We start from the raw sequence: 21,426 nt of genomic DNA on the forward strand, positions 1-21,426 counted from the left end.
CTGCAGCACCTTGCCAGTGGGCACCTCACAGAGAGTGCTCTGGTACAGCTCCTGCCACACCTCTGCTGTGACCAGGAGAGAAATCAGCCCTTCCACCCTGCTCCAGGAGGGGAGAGCCTGGGCAGCCCCTGGGACCCACAGCAGCAGCCACATCGGGTCAGCCCACAGTGGTGCCTATGGAGTTCCCCCAAACTGAAGTGAAAGATGTCCAAAGGGGACAAGCGTCCCAGCTTCAGCTTCATCACCCTGGCAAAGTACTGTTGCCTTTTCCCTTTGCTCTGTGGTTGTGCTCAAAGCCAAGGTCACAACATGTGAGGTGGGACTGGCCTGGGGCTGCCAGGTTTCACAAGGGATGAAGAAGTGCTGGAATTGCTGCATGCCAGTCCCACGCTGCCTGTGGAGAAGACAGGAGGGCACAAGGCCACCACAACACATTCTTCTGCTGCAAGGTGTGAGCGAGGCAGATATTTCTGATGTTACCTACAGCATTTCCCACTCAGAGTCTAAACTTGAACTTGGTGCTGTGGCAATGTCTCCCACAACATCATGCCTTGACATGGAGACAGCCTGCCTGTCCTGCTGTCACCTGCAGCTTGGCCACTCACTGTCACACAGGGAATAGAGAAGAGGAGCCTGCAAGGGATATGGCTATTACTGCCTGGGAAGTGGGAGCTGTGTGCTCCAGCCCAGAGTGACCCCAGGCAGAGCTGCCAGGGCAGGATGGGACCCAACACACCTAAATCTCAGAGCAAGTATCTCTGGAGCACTAGGGGCAGGTGAGAAGTGACTGAAACCACCTGTGGCTGTGTTCTTAGAATACTGCTCTTTTAATTAGTCCCTGCAGTGCAGCTCAGACCACTGGAGCCAGAAAGGTGCCATCGTGGTTCTGCAGGCTCCCTGGTGCTGGGGCAGCAGAATCTATGGCATGGGCATGTCACTGTGTGGGGCAGGACATCTGCCAGAGCAGGGCATCATGTGTGGCATCAGCTGGGACACCTGGTAGGGAAGGCAGCACAGGGAAGGGATGGCTCCAGGGAGACCTCAGAGCTCCTTCCAGTACCTAAAGGGGCTCGAAAAGAGCAGGAGAGGGACTTTGGGCAAGGGCATGGAGTGACAGAATAACAGGGAATGGCTTCGAACTGCAAGAGGGGGAAATTAAGGTTAGATATATGGAAGAAACTCTTCCCTGTCTGAGTGGTGAGGCCCTGGCACAGGGTACCCAGAGAAGCTGTGGCTGCCCCATCCCTGGAAGTGTTCGAGGCCAGGTTGGACGGGGCTTGGAGCAGCCTGGTCTGGTGGAAGGTGTCCCTGCCATGGCAGGGGGTGGAACTGGATGATCTTCAAGACCCCTTCCAACCCAAACTGCGCTGTAATTCCCTAATTCTGTGGCTCCCCGGAGCTGTCCAGTAGAGCGAGAGGAGGCCCGGCCCGGCCCGGCCCGGCCCCCGGCTGGCCCAGCGCGGCCCAGGCCCGCCCCGCCGCAGCACCGCCCGCCCAGTCCGGCCCGCCCCGCTCGCCGCCGCCAGGTGCCGGAGCCGCCGCCGGGAGCCGGTAGGTGCCCGTGGGCGGTGGGGGTCGGGCACGGGAGCCGGCGGGACTCGGGGGGCTGCGGGGCCGGGGGCCGCGGCTGGAAGGCGGCTCGGGCCCCCTCAGCCCCGGACAGGCCGCGGCGGCCTCTCCGGCAGCGGGGCCGGCTGGACATACCGGAGGGAGACACTGAGAACCGGGGGGTGACACCGAGCACCGGGGGGGACACTGAGAACCGGAGGGGGACACTGAGAACCGGAGGGGGATACCGAGCACGGGAGGACACTCGGCGCTGAGGGGACACTGAGCGTAGGCGGGGACGTAGGCAGGAGAAGACCAGTACCACGCTGCTGGGAAGAAAAGGGATGGAAATCAACCCCTGTTTAACTGTGTGAGGAGGAGGCAGGCCGAGGGACGGGCTCGGTGCTCCGCCGTGGCTGGAGCGTTCGCTACGGAGCCGGGCAGAAGAGGTACGGCTGGATGGGGACATGGGCCGGGAGAGGAGCGGGACGCAGCCCTGGCCTCGGACGGGCCTTTAACGCTGACAAATTGTCGCAGGGTACTGCTAAAATCTTACAAAGCTTCAGCTCTGTGCCCTCAGCAGTGCCGGGAGGGGTTGGGACGGGAGAGCTGGGATGAAATTTAATCGGGTGGAAAGCGAGGTCGTGTACTTGGGAAAAGACTTCCCGGTGTAAGGCGAGCGCTGCTGCCCGGCCGAGGTCGTGAGCTGGCGGGGAGGACGACGGGGGCTGCAGGGAGGGCACAGCTGAGAGAGGAGCAAATGCGATCCAGACAGATCCTGGGAGAGCAGGGAAGCAGGCCTAGGAACGAATATGTGTGTTTCCCGTTATCTCTGCTTGTCAGAGACAAGCTCGCCCAGTGATAAGGGAGGATGAGCCCATTTTAGAGGAGCTGAAAGAAGCTGAGATGTCTTGATAAATAGGAAGAGAAATTATGATGGTGGGGATGATACTGGCACACTGGCACTGTGAAATAAGGAGAGCTCCTTCAGTTAATGTATAATGTGGCACAGCAACCAAGGAATAAACATTAGTGGGAAGTTGGGAGGTTTCTAACCATTAAAATGGTGAGATCTGGGTTCTCCCTCCCAAGGGGACTGGAGAGGTAAAGGGTAACAGCTGTAAGGCAGTGTTTGATTGCTTTAGGAAAAGCACAGGGAGTGGTGGTTGCTGCTGAACAGAGGAATGAGGTTGGGATCCTGGGGAGAGCTCCAGGGCTCTGCAGAGGAGTGGGAATATGCAGGCTGGGATGGACACTGCCATGCCAGTGTCCTCTGGATCCTCCACGTGAGCCATGCTCAAGGTTAAACTTCTCCAGGTCTCTGCAAGTGTAGGTTTGTGCCCCTTGGCCCAAGGAAAAGCTGCTCTGAGGTGGTCTCCTTGCACCAGTGAGAACTGAGAAGGGGACTGGCAGTTGTCACATTCTAGGCTGAGCCTAAAATATCAGGTGGTAGAGACGAGGTCAGGCACAATGATTTTAATGTTTTAAATTCTAATTCTAGTGGGTTTGGGCTGTATGTAGAACTGTCTGAGAAACTCTTTGGGAATATGCACAAGAGCCTCCTGTTTGTTCCCTTCACCCAAAGTACTTAAAATGGGGCTTTAGTTTCAGCAGGGGCCCTGCTGATTTCACAGTGTGACCAGAGTAGGCAGCAGGGAAAACTACAGTGAGTGTTACGTAGACATAGCGTGGTATATAACCACAGTATGTCATTCATTCACGTTTAGGAGCTAAACAAGCTCACGTAGAAAGCACAGGCTGAAAACTTCCCTCTCCCAAAGGCTTCTCTGTCTCAACGTTGTGGTGACATCCGTGTGCCCCAGGAAATCCGTGGAAGTGTTTAGCGATATACCTGCTCTGTTCTCCTTAGGTGTTACGTGAGGAGCTAATTCCTGCTTGGAGGTAGGCAGGCAGTGACTTCATGGCTGTAACAAGGGCAGGGGGATGGAGCAGTGTCCCCAGATGTCCCCAAGCAATGCCAAGTGGAGCAAACGTGGTCAGTCGTTCCCAGCTGTTCTTACAGGGGTGGTGGAACCGCTGTGGCCGTGTCTGCTCAGGGCTGACTCAGGTTGGTGCTAGGAATGGGGATGTGTGTGTTCCTACCGAGTACCAAAACATCCTGCCACAGGTGTGACAGGGACAGGTAACAATGAGGGAGCTTCTCTGATTTCAGAACCTGAGCCCTTCCTAATAAGATGGAAGACCATGCTGAGCTTCTTGTGTTCCCTCAACAGGTCTTGCACCTCAAATTCAGTTCTGAAACTCACTTCCTTGTGTTTCTGTTCTGCTCTGTCTCAGCTGCAGTTACGAAGGGAGAGAGAATGTCTCTCAGCACCTGGTGTTGCTTTATGAGTGTTTATGAGAGTTTTTGAAGGTTGCTTCCTAATCAGCTCTTTCTGTGCCTGGGAAGCCACACAATGGGCACTGCTTTCCTTCTGGATGAAGCACAGGTTGCAAACACGTTCTGGGAGCACAGCTAAGGTGCTCCTGTAGATGAGGAATGTTCAGCCAGGGGCCAGACTAAAGCCTGTCCACAACATCTGTATGTTTTGGGGGGAGCTTGGGTCCTTGTCACAGTGTTGGTACCTGCAGAAGTGTTGCCATTGATGGTCTTACTAACACAGCAAAGAAGGGATGAAAATGATTTTATTATATAAAAGAATATTTTTTTTTCCTTTTCAGATGTGAATTTAGCAGATGAATGCATGGGTTCAAAGGATGTGGTTGATCTTCCAGTATGAGGATGAGTGGTTTTGGAAGGAAATACACAAACTTGTTAGTATCTGCTCTGATCCAAGACTTGTTTTCTGCTTGTGGGTAAAGAGAAGTATGAAATTCAGTGTTCTGTGTCTGTTTGTGGTATATTATAAACCCCTACAATTTGATTTCTTATGATTGCTTTAATTGGGAGAGAATATCCTGGATTGAAAGAAACTAAATTTTTTTTAAATAGTGGGTTTTGTGGGGTCTGCAATGGGGCTGGTGCTTCACTCCTGCCACTGTTACCAGGGCTCTGTACATGTGCTGAATGTACCATGTGAAAGTTTTCCTGTACCTTTCCAGGAAAGGTTGGTGGCTGCCAGGTGAGCCAGACAGGCAATAAATAGCATTTGCATAATATGGAGATTAAAATAATGACAAAGGCGGCAGGACTGAATATATCTGAGTTTCTAGACACGTGTGCCAACTTCTCAGAAGGTGTTCTCCCAGAGTGGTCCATGCAAAGCTGCTGAACAGAGGGCGGACAGGAGAGTTGGGAAACAGCAAATAGATGCTGATGTGCCTGGTGGCTCTTAGCAGCAGTCAGTGATGCCTTAAAAGGACTTGAATTGTCCACTACTCTTCCCTTTTTCCTGATACAAGAACAGTGATGGTTTGTAGTGGGAACTTCAGTAGTTCTGCAAAGCGCTGGAGGTTTTTGGTTGGTTTTGCTTCCAGGACCTGATTTTGCAGCTCTTATACAGGCAGAGGACTCCAGCCTGGAGCCAATCCACTCTCCTGAAGGTTTCAGAGCAAGGCACCTGAGCACACAAGTGTGCAAACACAGAGGTCTGTGTACACTTTTTCCTTCAAAAAACATATGATGAGAAACTTCTGCCTTGGGATGTGATGTTCACCTTGCTGTTTTCCTGCTGTTCCCAAACAGCACTGGGTATCCATCTCACAGCTGGAGAGAAGCTGTGCCACTTCCATGAGCAGTGTCAGATCTTTACATGCTCTGCATAGGACCTGTCTCCTCTGATCAAAAGGAATGCAATTGGAGCAGCTGCCATAGGAAGCCACGATCCATTTTCTCACCAGAATAAAGTCTCTGAGGCAGGGGGAGCTCAGTTTTTATTTCTGGCGTGAAATGCTCAGGGAGACTCTCGGCTGCTGTTACAGTTTTGCTTTGGGCCCATTCATTCTGAGCTGCCTTGTGGCTGCAGTCTCAAATTTGTGAATTTGTGGTGGTGAGAAACAGCTGTTTGAGAGCAGCTCTGTTCTGGTCATCGATCTGGGTGGAGGATGGAGGCAGGAGCAAAGTGCTTCATGCTGCACATCTCCACGTGAGGCACTTCAGTGCAGCTGTCTTTAATCTGGGCTCTCTTAGCAGGCCTGCATTTAGAGAAAGAAAATAAAAGAAATAGCCCCAAAAGGTGGCAATGTGATTAATGTCTTAGGAACTGTGCAGAGCAGCTGCTGGCAGTGCATGTTTGACTTTGTACCACCTGGCACGGTGGAACCTGAGATCGTCAGAGAATGAAGAGTTGAGCTGTGGCTTTCTGTGCAAATTAAGTAATTTATTTGTTACTTACTGTGATTAGTAAAGTTACTGTGCATTAGTAATAGTTCTGTCCTTTGCCTTCTTTGTACATAAGAAAATAGAATATTACCCAGTTCTCCTACAGATTTTAGGATAAAGCATTTGTGCTGAGATGGGGGTCCCACTGCCCCAAACTTCCCCTCCTGTGTATGTTCCTGAACCTTCTTCGATAGCCAGTCTCTGCATTTAGAAAAAAAATCTTCCCTACCTTGCCCTAACAGCCTGGCTTCCTATTAACAGTTTTGAAAGATGTTTTTGGAAGAAGTATTCTTGCTTTAAGCTTACACATTTACTGTTCATCCTGCATTGTCTTACAATCCTAAATTCCATCCATCCCATCTTACTGTGATGCATGCACATCAGCCCATGCTGTAACTGTATTTCATCTTTATTTGCTCCTTGCATTGTGTGGTCACAGAGGAAAGGAATTTTACTCACAATCTGAACCATGAGAGCCTGTTTGCTTTGGGACAGTTTCCTTGAGCTGTCATTCTGGACTTAGTGTCAAGGTTGGGCCTACATATGAAGGGGTTGTGGTTTTCCCAGCCATTCCCAGAGCTGGGAAAGGTGAGCAGTTACACCTGAGCACAGGTGATCTGCCACAGTCTGGCGACAGCAGGCTTTGTCTTAACCCACTCCCCACATGCAGCAGCTCTGAGGGGCTTCCCACTTCCTACCTTTGCAGCTTCAATCTGACAGTACCTCACAGGGCAAGATAAAATGAATTAAAAGGTGTTTTTCCAAATATGTTTTGAAGCATAGTTGTTTGATTGAAAAGATAGCCACAACCCCACCCCATTCCCTGATTTGTGAGAGATCATCAAGGAATTGTATGAAAAATAAGCCCCTCGTTGCTCAGAAATCCCTTCCTCCCAGAGTCCCACAGCTGGAGAGCAGGTGTAATCTTTCAGATGATGGGTGAGTGAACAGGATTGCTGTGCTGGGGAGAATTATTGTACAATTGATTTCATTTAGGTCACAGAACAAAGACTGTCTTGTGGGAAGACTTGAGCAAAACCTAACTTCAGCCTGGCCTTTCTGGGGTCCAGACAGGCAGTGCTGAGGCTGGATGTGAGATGGGAGCACTTGGCTTTGGCTCATCTGTCCACAGAGTTGTGGGAAACCCATCCAAGTCATGTTTTACCTCGTGCTCTTCCACTGTGGGGAAGGGAAATGGCTCCTCACCCTCTGCTAATAGCATCCCTGAGATGGATGTGCTTTTCCAAAGGGAAAGGACTTGTCCAGCCTGTAAATCTTTGGGATATTTGGATGCTAATGCTGCAGAGGAACAAAAATCAGGGCACAAACTGGGAGCAGTTTGTCCTGGCAGCTGTGCATGGCTGAGGGGGTGTTGTGCCCAGGGGCTGGTGCCGGGAAGCACCAGCAACTTTTCCTGGTACAACAATTTGCTTCCCAGTAGCAAAGGGAGGGTCAATTGCTTTTTATGGCAGTACCATGTGTTTGCAGAGCTTTTGAAAATAAAGATTGACTAATATGTTCTGGTTTGACTGGTTCATATCTCCACAATCCAGAACAGCTGTTGTCCCCTGTTTTCTCTCCTTGCCTTTTGGGTTGGTTTGTTGTGGGTTGTTTCTTTTTTTCTCCAAATGGCCATGACTCAGCCCTTCCCTGCTGCTCTCTGAGTTTCCTGGTTTCTGAATAGGCTATTCTTGGGACAGCAACTCCTGACAGATAGGAACAAGGGGAGTGTTGTGTTGTTTTCTTCTTTATTTCTCCTGTGGCCTGCATAAATGCTCTGCTTCCCTCTGATTTTTGCCTTGTTCCCACATTGCTAATTCGCCCTAAATTGTTGGATGTCATCTGGGGCACGTTCTTGCCCTCATAGCAAAGGAGCCCTCTCTGACATGATCCAGGCTTTGCACAGCAGCAGCTTTTCTTTCCCAGCAGGATGGTGGTGACAGTCCTGTGTGGAGGACTCTACAGTTCTGTCTATTGTAAAGCTTAAATCTGCCTTGTTGGAGCCCCTCTGACTCCAAGGAGCTGTGCTTGGCTTTCCAGTGATCTACTGAGCAGGGGGTGGATCCAGGTGAGGACCAGCACGTGATGCCATGTCCATGCAGGATCAGGTGGCTTAGCCTGGCTCTGGGTACATGCTACCTCTGTCACAGGTAAAGGGAAAATACCACACGGAATTTAAAAACAACAAAAAAACTTTCTGATGGCTTATTTATTGCCCCCCTGCAGATGGCAGAGGCTGGGAAGCTGAAGGATGCTCTCTGAAATACTTCATGGTGCAGTTACCCAGCCTTTTAAAACAAAAAGCTTTTGAATTTGTTCTGAGGTTTATTTATCTGTAGTGCAGGCTGGGGAAAGTCACCTGCTGTGGCAGGGAGCACCCCCAGCCAGGTGTGCTGGCTGCTGCTCTTGATATGCAGTTGGAAGTGAATGAATTGTCTAAAGCTAAACAATCTTTGCTGGGTTTTAGTTTTATTAAGAGCCCAGTTCTTTCTGTCAAGACACGGTTGTATGTGAGGGAGAAATAGCCTAAACTGTTGTATATTTTGCCTTGAAAGTACAGTTGGCTTTTTAAAAAACCAGAGGGACTCTGTTTTCTGAAAGCCTGTAGTTACCAAGAGAAATTTCTCAGACTAGAGGGCTCAAAACACAGGGACAGTGTTCTTCCTTAGCATCCCTCCACGTTTTTGGATATGCTGTATTGTTGTTAAGCCAACCAAGAGAAAAGCTGCTCTGTGTGAGGAGGCTTTGAGAACATTCACTGCCAGATTAAATTAGCCTTTCTGAGAATAAATTAAGTCCTTGTGCTGCAGGCAGCCCCACTCTCTACAGCTGTAAAATCCACGCGTGCTGGTACCCGCTGCAGATAAATGGTGTGTTCAGGGCTGTGCTGTTAACAGGAGATTAGATTTCTGGCTGGGGATGAATGAAAAGCAGCCTGTTAGATTGTATTGATTATTTCTCCAAATGAGAAGCAGGGCACCCTTTTAAAGGAGGGAAAGGAACCCATGGGATTCAGTGCAGCTCCATTTTGGGAGGAAATCATGGACTAGAGCCAACGCTATACCCCTGCTGCAATGACTCCAACCTGGGATGCTTTTGAGGTCCTCAGGGGTCCCAGTCACCCAGCTCATGGCAAAAGGGGAGCTGGATCTGTGTGTTGGCGGGGAGGATAAAGCCTGGAACATGGAGTAGAGGAATGCAGTGGGGATGGGATTTTGGCTGCTGCCCACTCTTCTGGTCTTGTGTTTTTAGCTGAGCACTGGATAAAAAGCTGCTGCTGGTGTGTGCATGCCATTTTCTTAGAGGCATCTTTGGTTTGTCTCCTAATTAACTTAATGCCTTTATTCTGCTTTGTGCTATATCAGGAAGTGCTGGCAGGAGTCTGGGCCTGTGCTGAAGCGTCAGCTTGTCCTTCCCACCTGCACTGCTGGGACCACTCAGCTCCTCCAAAATCTTCACGGTCTTTGAGCAAGTGGGGACTAGAGACCCTTTCCACTGGTGTTAAATATCAGCTCTTTCTCTGGGCTTGTTGCAGGTCTTCCACAGAGGTGTTATCTGAGCATATTTGTGTTTTGGGAACGAAGGTTTCCCCCAGAGCTTGTGGCTGCCATAGGGAGCATTAATTTAGCCTTTCAGACTCTCCTTGCCATGATTCAGGATGGTTTAGCATGGTGGGAGCTCAGTTTGGAGCTGCCTGCTGGGCTGTTCTGATGTGAGGGAAAATAGTTCCCAGCTTGTTTAGTGTAGTAACTGTGGCAGCTGCTCCGTCTTCCTCAGGCTCAGGAGAGGATTTGAGCAGCTGAGCTATTTACCTGCCCTGAGGGCATCCTGCTATTATGGGCTTGAATCTTCCCCAGTCCCATCCTCTGCTGTGGGAGCAGTGACCCGGCCTCTGGACTGTTCCAAACCCTCTGACCAGCGATGCTTTTCATGGAGCAGCAAAGCAGTGGGGTGTTGCTGTGACAGAGAAAGGGTTTGGAAGAGCCTAGAGCAGGGACCTGAGGTGAGGTGTTGTGTGTGTTAGGGCTGCTCGGGGTCCAGCTCTGTCCTAGATTTTCAGTAGGAGCTTTGGGGAAGGGGTTACGAAAGAGTTGCAGGAACTGGTGCTGCAAATTGAAACTACAGTCATGCCTGGAGTGAAAATGACTTCACTGGACCTGGAAGTCAGTGTGGACTAGCTGAGCCTGGTGGGAACTGGAGGGAGACTTGGGGATGGCAGGAGCTGTGTGTGACTCAGGGGTGCCCAGCACTGGGCACACTCAGTGACTGTTGATTAATCCAAGGGTTTTCCCTTCTGGGACATTGTCATCTGTCTTTGAGCAGCTCACATGAGTTGGGCTTGGGAGCAGGGCAGTGCCAGGTACTCTCCTCCTGTCCAAATGCCATGGGACAGTCCAGCCCCATGCTGGTGGCCCTAGGCAACTCCAAGAGAAGTCCCAGTCTGGAACTGGGAAGTTCTGTGGGAGCAAGAAAGTGAGTGTGGTAATACGAGCAGCTTCAGCACGGAAAAGTTCTTTCAGTGCACATCTCTGGATGCATGTGGGTCCTCCTTGTTGGCAGTGGGACTCAGAAGAGATCTCAGGCCTTACACACATGATTCTGCTGAACCCCAAACCACACTCCTTTGCAGAGAGTGAGCCTTGGCCTTACATAAAATTGAGTGACACAGAGCACTTCACACTAGTCCTCAAAAAAAGTGCAAGGTGACATTGTAACTGTTAAATCTGAATGTCAGCAGCTTCTCTGGCGCCGAGGCAGGGGGATCTGTGAGCATGGGAAATGCTAATGTTGGAGACTGGAGCCAGTCCTGCAGCGAGCTGGTGCTTTCCTTAAGGATAAGGGAACATCAGTACCATGGCATATGTTTTGTACAGCACTTGAAAATGGATCTGGAATCACCACCAATATATTCAAAATTATTTCATTGTGCTGCAAAATCTGCACGGGAATTCTGAATGTGCTCTTGGGCTCTGATTAATTCTGAAACTGAAATGCAAAAGTGCTGATCATCTCTGATTCTAATTTCCTCCTCCCTTGGAGCTCACTGTGTCATTTAATGGACGTCACACATCTACTCAGTTTGATTCAGCAATGATGTAGCTGTGTTATTTCACTTTCTCTCAAAAAATTCTATAGAAGGAGGGAGAGGTGAAAGAATGAGTGCATAAAGAAATAAAATATTTTTAGTTTAGTGCTGGAAAGGGAATCTATAAAACCCTGGGTTTGGCTGTGAGACATAGTGTGTACTCGTATAGTCACCTTCTCTGTGCTGGTGTCCCCCAAATGGGAGGCAGCAGATGCTGACAGCAGGAGATGCTTTTTTGTGTAGGTAACTGAAGAGCAGAACTTGCTGCTCTGGCTGTGGCAGCACTTGGTGACTGGGAATGCTCCATGGAGAATCTCCAAGCTGCCCAGTCTCCAAAACCACGAGTGCTGGGAGTGGGAGGGACTGACATCTCTGCCTTTGATCCCTTCCTAAGTCATCCTTAAGCCTCTGTTCTGGGCTGCCGTCAGAGGTGAGCTCGGATCTGTGATTGTCCTTGGCAGCTGTGGAGCTTCTCCCGACCTCCTGAGGCTTCTGCTTGCTGTTAAGCTTCTTGAGCTGGGGTATTTTTGTTTGCTTGTTTAAATGAACAGCTACTCTTGTGGCACAGTTGTGTTTGATGCTACCTTAAAACACAGTGTTGGAGTAGATGTTGGGTTTAGTTGCTTGAGATTCTGGCAGGTTGTGTTATCACTGATATTATCTGATATCAAAGGGATGATGTAATGCAGGATGTATCCTCCTGGGGAAAATTAAGTAGATACAGAGGACTGGAGGCAACAGCTGCTGGTATCACTGGATGCTTTCCCATGGATGTTATCAAGTGCTAGCTTGGATTCTTTGTGAACTCCAGTGAAAGTCTCACAGAAAAGCTCTCTGCTTCCCCAGGGATTTGGCTTGCAGCACCCTCCTTTTCTCATCTCTCTGGAGCACATTGGTAGGATGCAGAGGAACTCAGGTTTATCTTTAATGTTTTTTTAATCACATCCATGAGCACACCTGGTGTTTTGCAGCCAGGACACCAGCTGGAAGGGTCTGAACAGTGAGCACTTCCTGAGTGGGAGAGGGGGTTTTCTAGGGCCAGTAGCAGCCTGGGGGCAGCCTGGCTGCAGTGTGCTCCCTGCTTGCTCTGTGTTTAGAAAACTGGCTTTTGGGGGCCAAATTCAGCTGCCCTGGTGGTGCAGAGTGTTCTGTGTACACCTGAGCCTTCCCCAGTGTCCTGACACGTGGAAGCTGGAGTCCAGTTTTGAAGTGTGGGGTTGTGACCTCTCCTCCCTTGCAGCCCCTCCTGGCTCCTGGATGTCACCGTGAGCTCTGCCAGCACGTGATGCTTCCCACAGCCGCGTACCACGTCTTGGGAGCCAACAGCAGACAGAAAGAACTACCCCAGTTTGTTCTTTTCATTTTGGCTGGTTTTTCTTTAAATATTCAGGTTAACCAGGTCCTGGCAAGGCTTTTTCTGCAGCCCCAGTGTGAAGAGCCAAGAGCGCTTGGTCAGCCCATCCGGAGGTGAATAGCACTGGAGAGAATCCCAGAGGCAGCAGCAGGTCCTGCAAGCGCTCCTCCTGCATGTAACCCTTTGTGGGTGTTGCAGATAAAGCCTCCTTGTCTTAAGCAGGGAGGATTTTGTGTCTGGTTTTCCTGATACCCATGCGGAGGAGCTGCTGGAAGTGGTAATTTGAATCTCTGGCCAAGGACAGCTGAGCCGGGGCTGTGCTGTGGAGATTATCTGATTGTGCTTTGGATTTAATGCCCTGAGAGATCTTGCTTTGGATACAGCACCTGGCTCCCAGCAAGGATCCTGCTCTGAGGTGATTTGTCTGCTGGGTGATGGTGGCACACAGAAGGTCAAACGATATGTCCAAGGTCCCCAGGTAAACAACTGCAATGGGGATGCTCCTCTGGAGATTCACATACTGGAGAGCAGAGCAGGGAGCTTTGGCTGTGTGACATACCTGGTTTGAATGGTGAAAAACCTTCTTCTCCAGCATTCCTTTGTTTTAAAGGAGAGCTGCTGGCCTGCCTTGCCAGCTGAGCTTTCTGTGCCCGCACTGAAGGAACAGCCTGACCCTCCTGGAAGAAGCAGTTTTCTGCAGCTGAAATCCTAGTGCAGAAGTGTGGGAGAAATCTGCTGTTCTGGGAGCAGCCTGAATGTTCCTGAACAGTGGGTTTGCGCTCTCTGGCAGTGACTTGGACTTGGGAAAACACAGCTGAGTTGCTCAGAAAAAGAACAGACCTTTCCTTCAGTCCTTCATTTGGGTTTCCGTTTCCATCGGCGCCTGCGGAGCGTTGCAGACATGCGCCCTCTTGCTGCCTTGTCCAGGACCGGGATGAGGAGTTGAGGAGGTGCTGCCAAGGTTAACAGCGGGTAAAGGACCGGGTACATGGTCAAGGATTGCCAGGACATCCTCTTTCTGAAGGAGGCTGAAGCACTCTGTGCTGTTTATTCCTCCCCTCCTGGTTCTGGGGAGGTGGTGTGCAGGCTGGAGGCAGCAAATGCGCATGGGAAGAGGCAAAGCTGAGGGGGAGCTTTGGCCCGTTTGCAGGGAAAACATCTTTTTGTTGTTCTGCATAAAAACCAGGCAGAAATAACCACTGATAACTGCGTGTTCAGCAGAGATTTTTGCTGTCTTTCCTTTGGAGGTAAGAGCTGTCCGGTGGGATTGCGTGCGGTGGGAGCTGAGCCACATCCCTGTGAACTGTGTGCGAGCGGGCATGAGCACGGAGAGGGCAAAGCCCTGTGAGCTCTGGGCACAGCCCGGGGAGAGGGCAACATCCCTGTGAGCTCTGGGCACAGCCCAGGGAGAGGGCAACATCCCTGTGAGCTCTGGGCACAGGTGTAACACAGGGAACATGCAGCTCCAGGCTGCCGCTCAGAAATGCCATTGTGGAGGAGGGTGATTGGGATTGCCACAGTCAGGGTATGGCTCTGCCCCCCTTAGCACACCCTGCTCGGTTCTCCCTCCTTGCTGCCCCTAAAGCCCCTTTTGAAGAGTAACAGACTTTGCCTCAAATGACATTTTGCCAGCATGTGATCTGCCTTTTGTGCCCATACCCCTTGGTAGTCTCGGTATTTCCCAGTTTCTGGAGCACATAGCCTGTGGCACATGGGTATCTTTCCTGGGGTCAGGAAAACTGGGATGGTGTTGGCCACAATGCTGTTCCTGTTTCTAAAGGAAGGGTGCTGGGCTCAGTGAGGGCCCAGCGTCTTCAGAACTCTTGGCATTTAAAGCTGTATTTCCAAAAGCCTGGAAATTGGAATCTGCATCTCTTTGATGTGCAGTGAAGCCGAAAGTGCTCGTATATTTTCTCTTTTTTATTCATTGAATTTTAGTGTGGTTTTTTTCTTTTTTCAAATATCAGAAGGTTTTGGGGTTTTTTTTTTGTGGAGGAAGAGCTCCAAAAATGTGCAGCAGCAGCTATTGAAGTGTTCATGTCACTGAATGTGGTTCAGTACGAACAAACGCTGCTTCCTGTCTCAGTGGCTGGAGCCACTGCTCCCATAGAGAAAACAAAGCTGAGCTGCTGTGGGTCTCAGTTATAAGTGCTGCAGGAGCAAGGACAGCACAGGCTGTTTTGGCCTCTGGGATGGATCTCAGTGGGGCTGTGAGGCTGACTCAGAGCTGCCGGGGCCAGCACTGCACCATCAGGGCTTGCACGTGAGTTGGATCTGCCAGCATCTGCTCTGCCCTTGCCAGGTTTGTCTCACCTGTGGAGATTTCATCCAGGAGGAAGCAGCTTGAAGCACAAACAGTTGCTGTTGGGGAAGAATGGCATTAGCAGACCAAATCTTTGTGTCTCCAGGCAGTGGAGGAATTAATCTGTGGCTGTCCTCTCTGTGGCATTATCTATTTTCTGGTGTTAGGACCTGTTCTGGTGGCACGATATTCCCTGGTCCCACTGCACACCAGTTGTTTTTGATGAGTGGTGCCCACCTTACCTGTTTGGAAAGCAGGTGGGATGTGCAGACCTTTCCTCTTGCAGTGTTTGAATCCCGAACTGTTTCTGCAGTGATGTAACAGAGGGAATGCAGCCCGCATGGGACACTGGACCCTGACATATCAGCTTCTCTCATCACTGCTGGAAGCTGCTTTCTATCAGTTTTGAACATGTCAGTAATGGGAACCAGGGGCTTCAGGGTATTGATCGATGCCCTTTGGACAAGGGCCTGGAATGACAGGACAAAGGGAAATGGCTTCACCCTGACAGAGGGCAGGTTTAGATTGGAAATTGGGAAGAAATTGTTCCCTGGGAGGGTGGGCAGGCCCTGGCACAGGTTGCCCAGAAAAGCTGTGGCTGCCCCTGGATCCCTGGCAGTGTCCAAGGCCAGGTTGGACAGGGCTTGGAGCAACCTGGTCTGGTGGAAGGTGTCCCTGCCCATGGCAGGCTGTTGGAATGAGATGGGCTTTAAAGTCCTTTCCAGCCCAAACCATTCTAGGATTCTACAGTCCCTCATTAACTGGATGCAGAGTTGCTGAGCACAGGAAGGAGGCAGATTAGAAAGCATTGTGTTTCCACAGGCAGGGTTATGTGCTGCCCCACAGCACTTTGGCTGTGCTCGCTGTGTGAGAAGCCTCAGACAGACCTCCTGGGGCTGAGAGTTACACCTCTGATCTGGACAGGGGACCTAGGATGGTTTTATTCTTCTCACCCGAAAGCTGCCTGGAATGAGATCAGGGAGCACAGAGCTAGGGGAGGACACACGGATTGAGGCCACAGCGAGGGTGGGCCAAGCCCTTTCTGCTTGGGGGCTGCGATGGAGCTGTGCTGTCCTGGTTGTGTCTGTCACACTGCTGTGCCCCAGCAGGTTAATGGGAATCTTCTCATTTTCTTTAGCAAGTATCGATTCCCTGGGGGCATGGGGGTCCTTTGCCCGTCTTCTGTGTTTAATGGAAGCAGTGCTTGTAATGATTCTGATTCCATAGTGGATTTACCCTCTGTCGTTAGTTTGCAGAGGAAACCGGTAAAAGCTGTTCTTCCAGTTGAGAAGAGCTAATCTGCATTTTTAGCTGGAAATAGCATCTCCTATCTCCATCCTTCTATGATAACCAGCTCCTTTTGAGTCTTAGGATCTTGCAGTGTGTCCTTGCTCCAAAGGACCTGCACAAGACATTGGCGATTCCATCAGATCTTGAACTTAAACCTGGTAATCTTGGAATACTGCAGGGCTGTTGGTGCCAGGGTAGTGAGGGGTGCTCTGGGGTAGCTCCTGCCCAGTGCCAAGGGGAAGCCGAGTGCCCTCTCGTTTCCCACAGAGCTCTCTGTTGGAAGTGGGCTGGGTTTTGTGCTGCTCACATTAAGATGAAAGAAAGCACAGGAGAAACAGCTTCTAAGAGGCTTAAAAGCAACAGGCTTTCTTTTCCTCCTGGGAAGGGCACACAGCCAACATCTTACTCTTTACAGATCTCTCTTAATAAGCAGAATATTGCATTAGGAGCAACTGAGCCTGCCAAGCACGAGCAGAACAGCCCTGCATCCCACAGCTTCTTCATCCCAGTGCATGTGTGGCTCTGGGATCCATGGGCTGTCACCCTCGTGGCTGCCATTCCCTCATGGGCTGGCTCACCCTGGGGCTGTTGCTTCATCTGATGGGTGTTGGTGGAGTGGCTGGTGGAGGACTCCTCCTCTCCTGTGTTTTCTTGCCAGCTGCTTTGATGGGGGGAGTGAGGCTGGGGAGTGTTGAAAGATGTTACATTATGGGAAAGCAGCATCTGAGTGGGAATGGGAGGAGATCTATTATGTTAGAAAAGCTGTGGGTTCAGTTGGCCTGTGAGGGCCAGGAAAGCTCCCTGGCAGGCTGATGTCCCCAGGTAAGGACTCCATTTGGGCTGGCCTCATCCAGAACCCCTGCAGGCATGGGGACGGGAAAGTCTGAGGCTCCTGGATGCGCAGGGTGGGGTGGTTGGCTACTTTGAGAAGAATAAATCCTCCTTTTCTTCACATCCCCACTGAGCTAAAAGAAACACCGGCCCAGTTTGTAGCTTTGTAGGTCACTGAAGGAGAAGGCAGGCTCTGCAGTGTGCCTGGAAATGCTCTGTGCCATGGCAACTCTGCTTCCCTGGGCTGTTCAGGAAGAAATTGGAGTAAAAAGCAGGAGGAAGATGACCCCCAGCTACCCTGATGTTATTCTTTGAAGCTATGTGGCTGCAACACCACTTCAGACCTTGGGGGAGAAATTCTAGTCAGGAAATACGGACTTCCTGGGGGAGACCCTGTGCCTGTCAGGAATCTGCTGGGCTCCTGGGGGGATCAGTGTGCTCCTCCGTGAGCAGCAACAGGTGATGGTGCTCCTCCAGGGACCGATTAGATTTCCTGTTACCTTGCAGGAGGCTGCTCGGTGGCAGGGAGTGTGAACTGGGAAAAAAGAAGTAGAATAAAGCAAAGCCAAGCATGTGAGGGAGGGATGGGTTTTCCTGCCTTGCTTGCCAAGTCTTTGGCTCTGCTTGACCCGGCAGCTGCAGGTGGAGGTGGCTGAGCCCCACAGGCACCTCTGTGGGCACACCTGCAATGCAGGCCTGGGGCAGCACTGGCTGCCTGGCCTGGTGCCTGTGCATGCTGTGCCGTGCTGGGGAGGTTGGCGTGCTCTGCGCAGGCTGCCCAGCACGTGACACTGGTGCCAGCAAGCGGGACAAGCAGGGCTACATTTGCTCCTGGCCTGTTGGGGTGAAGGATGGAGCTCCCAGCACTGCTCCCTGGGCTCTCACAGCAGTGTCACCCTGTCCCATGCCTGATGGCAGCTGTCCCAAGCATTGAGTGAGCAGCCTCTCACTTGGATTTTCCAATTTACTCACATCCTACCAGCTATAACTGAGCCGGTGGAAAAAGGGCAATCGGGTTTCTTGGTGTTGTTGCACTTCCTTGGATCTCAGTGTGCCAGTGCCAAGGACACAGAGCCTCAGTTGCCACGTGCCAAGGACACAGAGCCTCATGCCTGCCATTGAGGGGGCACATGGGGAGGCTCCTGCCCCGGGGAGAGGCAGGGTGGCCAGGACAGTGCTGCAGCTGTGACTCCTCTCCATCTCTGTAATTGACTTGCCATCTTCTTTTACACAGATCCAGTGGAAGAGGCTGCCTTCCAAACTACGCTGCTCCGAGGAGCTGCTTCTCTCAGCTGTCAAGGCCTCTGAGCTGTTGCTGTGGGGAAGAGGACAGGTATATTGTACTCCATGTGAAATAACAGCTCCAGCTGTTAAATATGGCCTTACCTTAACTCACTGGATTTATTTAGAGATTTATTTAGAAATGCTCTGTGGGTTTGTACCCTCTGTCCCAGAGTTTGTGCTTCAGGCTTGCGGTGGTGGTCCTGCCATCCCTTGGGGCACAGCATTGTGTCACTGAGGGTGGAGGTGTGGGGCTGTGGGCAGCTCTTCCCCACCTGTGGTACCCCAGTGATGCAGCCAAGGCTCTTGGCACAGCACGTCCCAGCCCAGCACTGCCCTGGAGTGTGGCCACGCAGTCCAGAGCTGCCCTGAGAAGCTGCTGTGCACCAGGTGGGCTTTACAGGGAAGGCCCATGGAGGAAGATTTTACACCTTGGAGTTGCTGCCTGGTCACAGCCTGTCCAGCTTTGGGGCTGTACCCCTGGTTCTGCCTGGGGGGGAAGCTGAGGCCAGTGCAGTGGTGGCACCAGCCCTGGCCTCCCCCATTACCTGTCACCTCCGTCCCCAAGCACCATGCAGCTCCATGTGCCTGTGGCACCAAAGGCTGGTGTCACCTAAAGGCTTCTGTCCCTGCAGGGCTGCCTGGAGCCATGTCCAACGACCCACCCCCACCCTATCCGGGGGGCCCCTCAGCACCGCTGATAGAAGAGAAGCACGGCCCACCCTCTGCACCAGGTACTGGGGGGTGTCCCAGCTGCTCAGGAGCGACATTGCCAAACAGACAGGACCCAAGGCAGCGTGGGTTCTCTGGGATTGCCCTGGCTGTGGCCTCTCCTCACAGCCTGGCTCCATTTGTCCCCATGTCACCCTAGGGGGAGGCAGGAGGGGTCCTACGGGCAGTGACAAGAGCAGGAAGCACTCCCAGCTCAAAGCCTGGCACTGCTTCCTGCTGTGGGGTGAATTTGGGCTTCTTGTGGCCCAGAGGATGGGGCTTAAGGGGGTGCCCCCCGCCTCTTGTCTCCCTTCCCTCTTGGGGTGGATGCCCTGACCACACAGCCAGGACACCATCTTCCCCTCAGCTCTGCTGCCTCCTTGGCTGCTGACTCTGTGTTTTCTTTCAGAGGGTGTCACCCCAGTGGTGGGACAGCCCCAGGGGGTTCCCATCCCCCCTCCTGAGTTTGGACCCCCCCCATATGAGCCACCCTCACAGCCAGGGTTCGTGCCCCCCCACATGCCCACGGATGGCTCTGGGCCCTATGTGCCACCAGGTGAGTCCTGCACGGGGTTGGGTGACACAGCAGCACGTATTTCCTGGTGCCCCGGGGAATGGGGGGACAAAAGAGGGGATTGGGGCTGCCTTTTGGGGTTTGCAGCGAGGCTCCTTGGGATGGGGTGGGGGGTACAGTGCCTGTAGCAGGGTTGGCCCCAAGTCTGTACTCAAAGGGTGGGGGCCTCTCCCGTAAGGATCTGGCCTCTCCTGCCATGTACAAAGGTGCTCACTTGTTCATGTTTCTCATTCACAGCAGGGTACTACCCACCCCCAGGCCCTCACCCCAACATGGGCTACTACCCTGCCCCAGGCCCCTACCCCTCTCCTGGTGGCCACACAGCCACAGTGCTCGTCCCACCGGGAGCTGCCACCACAGTCACAGTGCTGCAGGGGGAGATCTTCCAGGGTGCCCCTGTGCAGACGGTGTGTCCCCACTGCCAGCAAGCCATCACCACCAAGATCTCCTACGAGATTGGGCTCATGAGCTTCCTTCTTGGCTTCTTCTGCTGCTTCGTGGGGTAGGTGCTGCAAGCAGAGCTGGGGCCTCGTGGTGGGTGCTCAGCCTGGTCCTGGTAGCCCCAGTGCTGGTGGCCTTGGCTGGGCATGGTGGGGTCCTTGGCACAGAGATGGCACTGGAGCAGCAGAGGGGTTCCTGGGGTGACAGCCCCTACAATTTCTCACATCTCTTGCCCATGGCCCAGAATGATCCCTGTGCTCAGGGGCTGCCCCAGCTCAGCATCTCTGCCTCTCCCTGTGCTCTAGGTGTGATCTCTGCTGCTGCCTGATCCCCTGCCTGTTCGATGACTTCAAGGACGTGACACACACGTGTCCCAACTGCAAGGCCTATATCTACACGTACAAGCGCATGTGCTAACGGCACCCTGGAGCCACTGCAATGCCACCGGTGCTGTCCCGCTGCCGTCCGTCTCCGCGTGTGCATCACTCCTCGCTTCCCCCGCCGGTGGTGTGTATGTGTTATCCCCGGCTCCCTCCCGCGCAGAGCTGCCACCACCTGCCCCCAGCTCTGCTCCTCACTGGGAATAGTTGGATTGGTGACACTGGTGCACAGGGGAGGTGGGCCCAGGCCCCGGACGCTGTGTGGGGGATGCCCTGCAGTGCACAGGAGTGGGGGGCATCACTCTGCACCCCATTATGCTCCGGGGTGTGAGCGAGGCCCCTCTCACCTGGAGCAACCCTGGGAAGGGTAACAGCTGCTGGAGGTGCCCACCCCAGTCCCACAGTGCAGGGGGTGCCTGGCTGCAGGATGAGCCCAGGAAGGGAACCCAAGGAGCCCATGGTGTCCTCAGGGGATGCAGCACAGCCTTTGTGGCACTTTTAGGAAGGGGCTCAGTGGCAAGAGACAGAGGGCAGTGCCACACACCAGGTTTCAGTGTGGTTCACAGCCCCCTCCAGCCCTGTGGCAAAGCCCCTTCCCGAGAAGAGGCAGAGCTGCCTCTGAGCACGGAGAGGGGCCTGGCCGCAGCACTGCACCCTGATCAGCACCTCCATCCTGCCCGGTGGCCACTCCAGCTGCATGCGCCTCCTCCCAGCCCCACCACGGCTCTGGGGGCAGGGACAGCCCCAAGCAGCCCTCGCCCCCACTGGCAACGTGAGCGCCAAAACTGCACCCGGCATGTCCTGGCTGCCCGGCACGTAGAGTAGAGGAGTTTGTTACCAGGCCGCAGCTCTGGAGCCACATCCTGGGCCCGGCAGGGTCTGTAGGGTCCTCCTTGCATGTGAGTGTAGGGGGTATTTTTAGCTCACTCATTTGGGGCAGAAGGAAGGGGCAAGCAGGCAGCGACAGGAGCTGCCAGCAGCACTCCCACAGCAGGGGCAAGAGGACCTGGGAGCCAAGTTCAGCCTCTCAGGACTGCTCCTCCCTCCCCTGCCCCTGCCGCTCCCAGAGCGCAGTGTGGGGGGGGTTCTCTCAGTACACAGGTCTGCAAACACAGCCTGGCCTGCACAGGCAGCTGCTGTTTGCTCAGGGGTGGAACTGTGGCACTAGTCTGTGTTTTTATGTAAATAAATAACAGACCCTGTATTCGTGTACATCTTTTCTTTGCTCCTGTTCAAAATTCACAGCAGATGTGCCTGCAGGGGAGCTGAAGGCAGGGGAGCTGAGGATGAGGGCAGGGTGGGGGTACAGCAGTAACAAGCATAGGAGGAAGAGCAGCAGCTTCCCT

At 52.7% G+C, this 21,426-nt stretch overlaps 1 protein-coding gene across 4 annotated transcripts; it reads left to right on the forward strand.

The window, feature by feature from the left end:
- Nucleotides 1-1,497: 1,497 nt before the first annotated feature.
- On the forward strand, nucleotides 1,498-21,284 carry CDIP1 (cell death inducing p53 target 1). Of its 4 annotated transcripts, none has more exons than XM_032126438.1 (6): nucleotides 1,498-1,551; nucleotides 17,928-18,026; nucleotides 18,610-18,708; nucleotides 19,095-19,241; nucleotides 19,497-19,761; nucleotides 20,006-21,284. In XM_032126438.1, exons 3-6 carry the CDS (start codon nucleotides 18,624-18,626, stop codon nucleotides 20,115-20,117), a joined length of 609 nt encoding a protein of 202 aa, XP_031982329.1. In that variant the 5' UTR covers nucleotides 1,498-1,551; nucleotides 17,928-18,026; nucleotides 18,610-18,623; the 3' UTR covers nucleotides 20,118-21,284. The 4 variants fall into 4 exon arrangements, with proteins under 4 accessions (XP_031982329.1, XP_031982331.1, XP_031982332.1 ...); XM_032126440.1 differs by lacking the exon at nucleotides 1,498-1,551 and adding an exon at nucleotides 1,818-1,997; XM_032126441.1 differs by lacking the exon at nucleotides 1,498-1,551 and adding an exon at nucleotides 12,804-13,231.
- Nucleotides 21,285-21,426: the final 142 nt, after the last annotated feature.

This window comes from Corvus moneduloides, chromosome 16 (assembly GCF_009650955.1).
Source record: "Corvus moneduloides isolate bCorMon1 chromosome 16, bCorMon1.pri, whole genome shotgun sequence".
In the NCBI taxonomy this organism is placed as follows: Eukaryota; Metazoa; Chordata; class Aves; order Passeriformes; family Corvidae; genus Corvus; species Corvus moneduloides.

What these genes read in the sequence shown, in the direction of transcription:
- CDIP1 (XM_032126438.1), top strand. Translation starts at nt 18,624, where the DNA reads ATGTCCAACGACCCACCCCCACCCTATCCGGGGGGCCCCTCAGCACCG. An exon ending in TGGGCCCTATGTGCCACCAG is followed by an intron (nt 19,242 to 19,496) that starts GTGAGTCCTGCA and finishes TCTCATTCACAG; the next exon opens with CAGGGTACTACCCACCCCCA. An exon ending in TTCTTCTGCTGCTTCGTGGG is followed by an intron (nt 19,762 to 20,005) that starts GTAGGTGCTGCA and finishes CCTGTGCTCTAG; the next exon opens with GTGTGATCTCTGCTGCTGCC.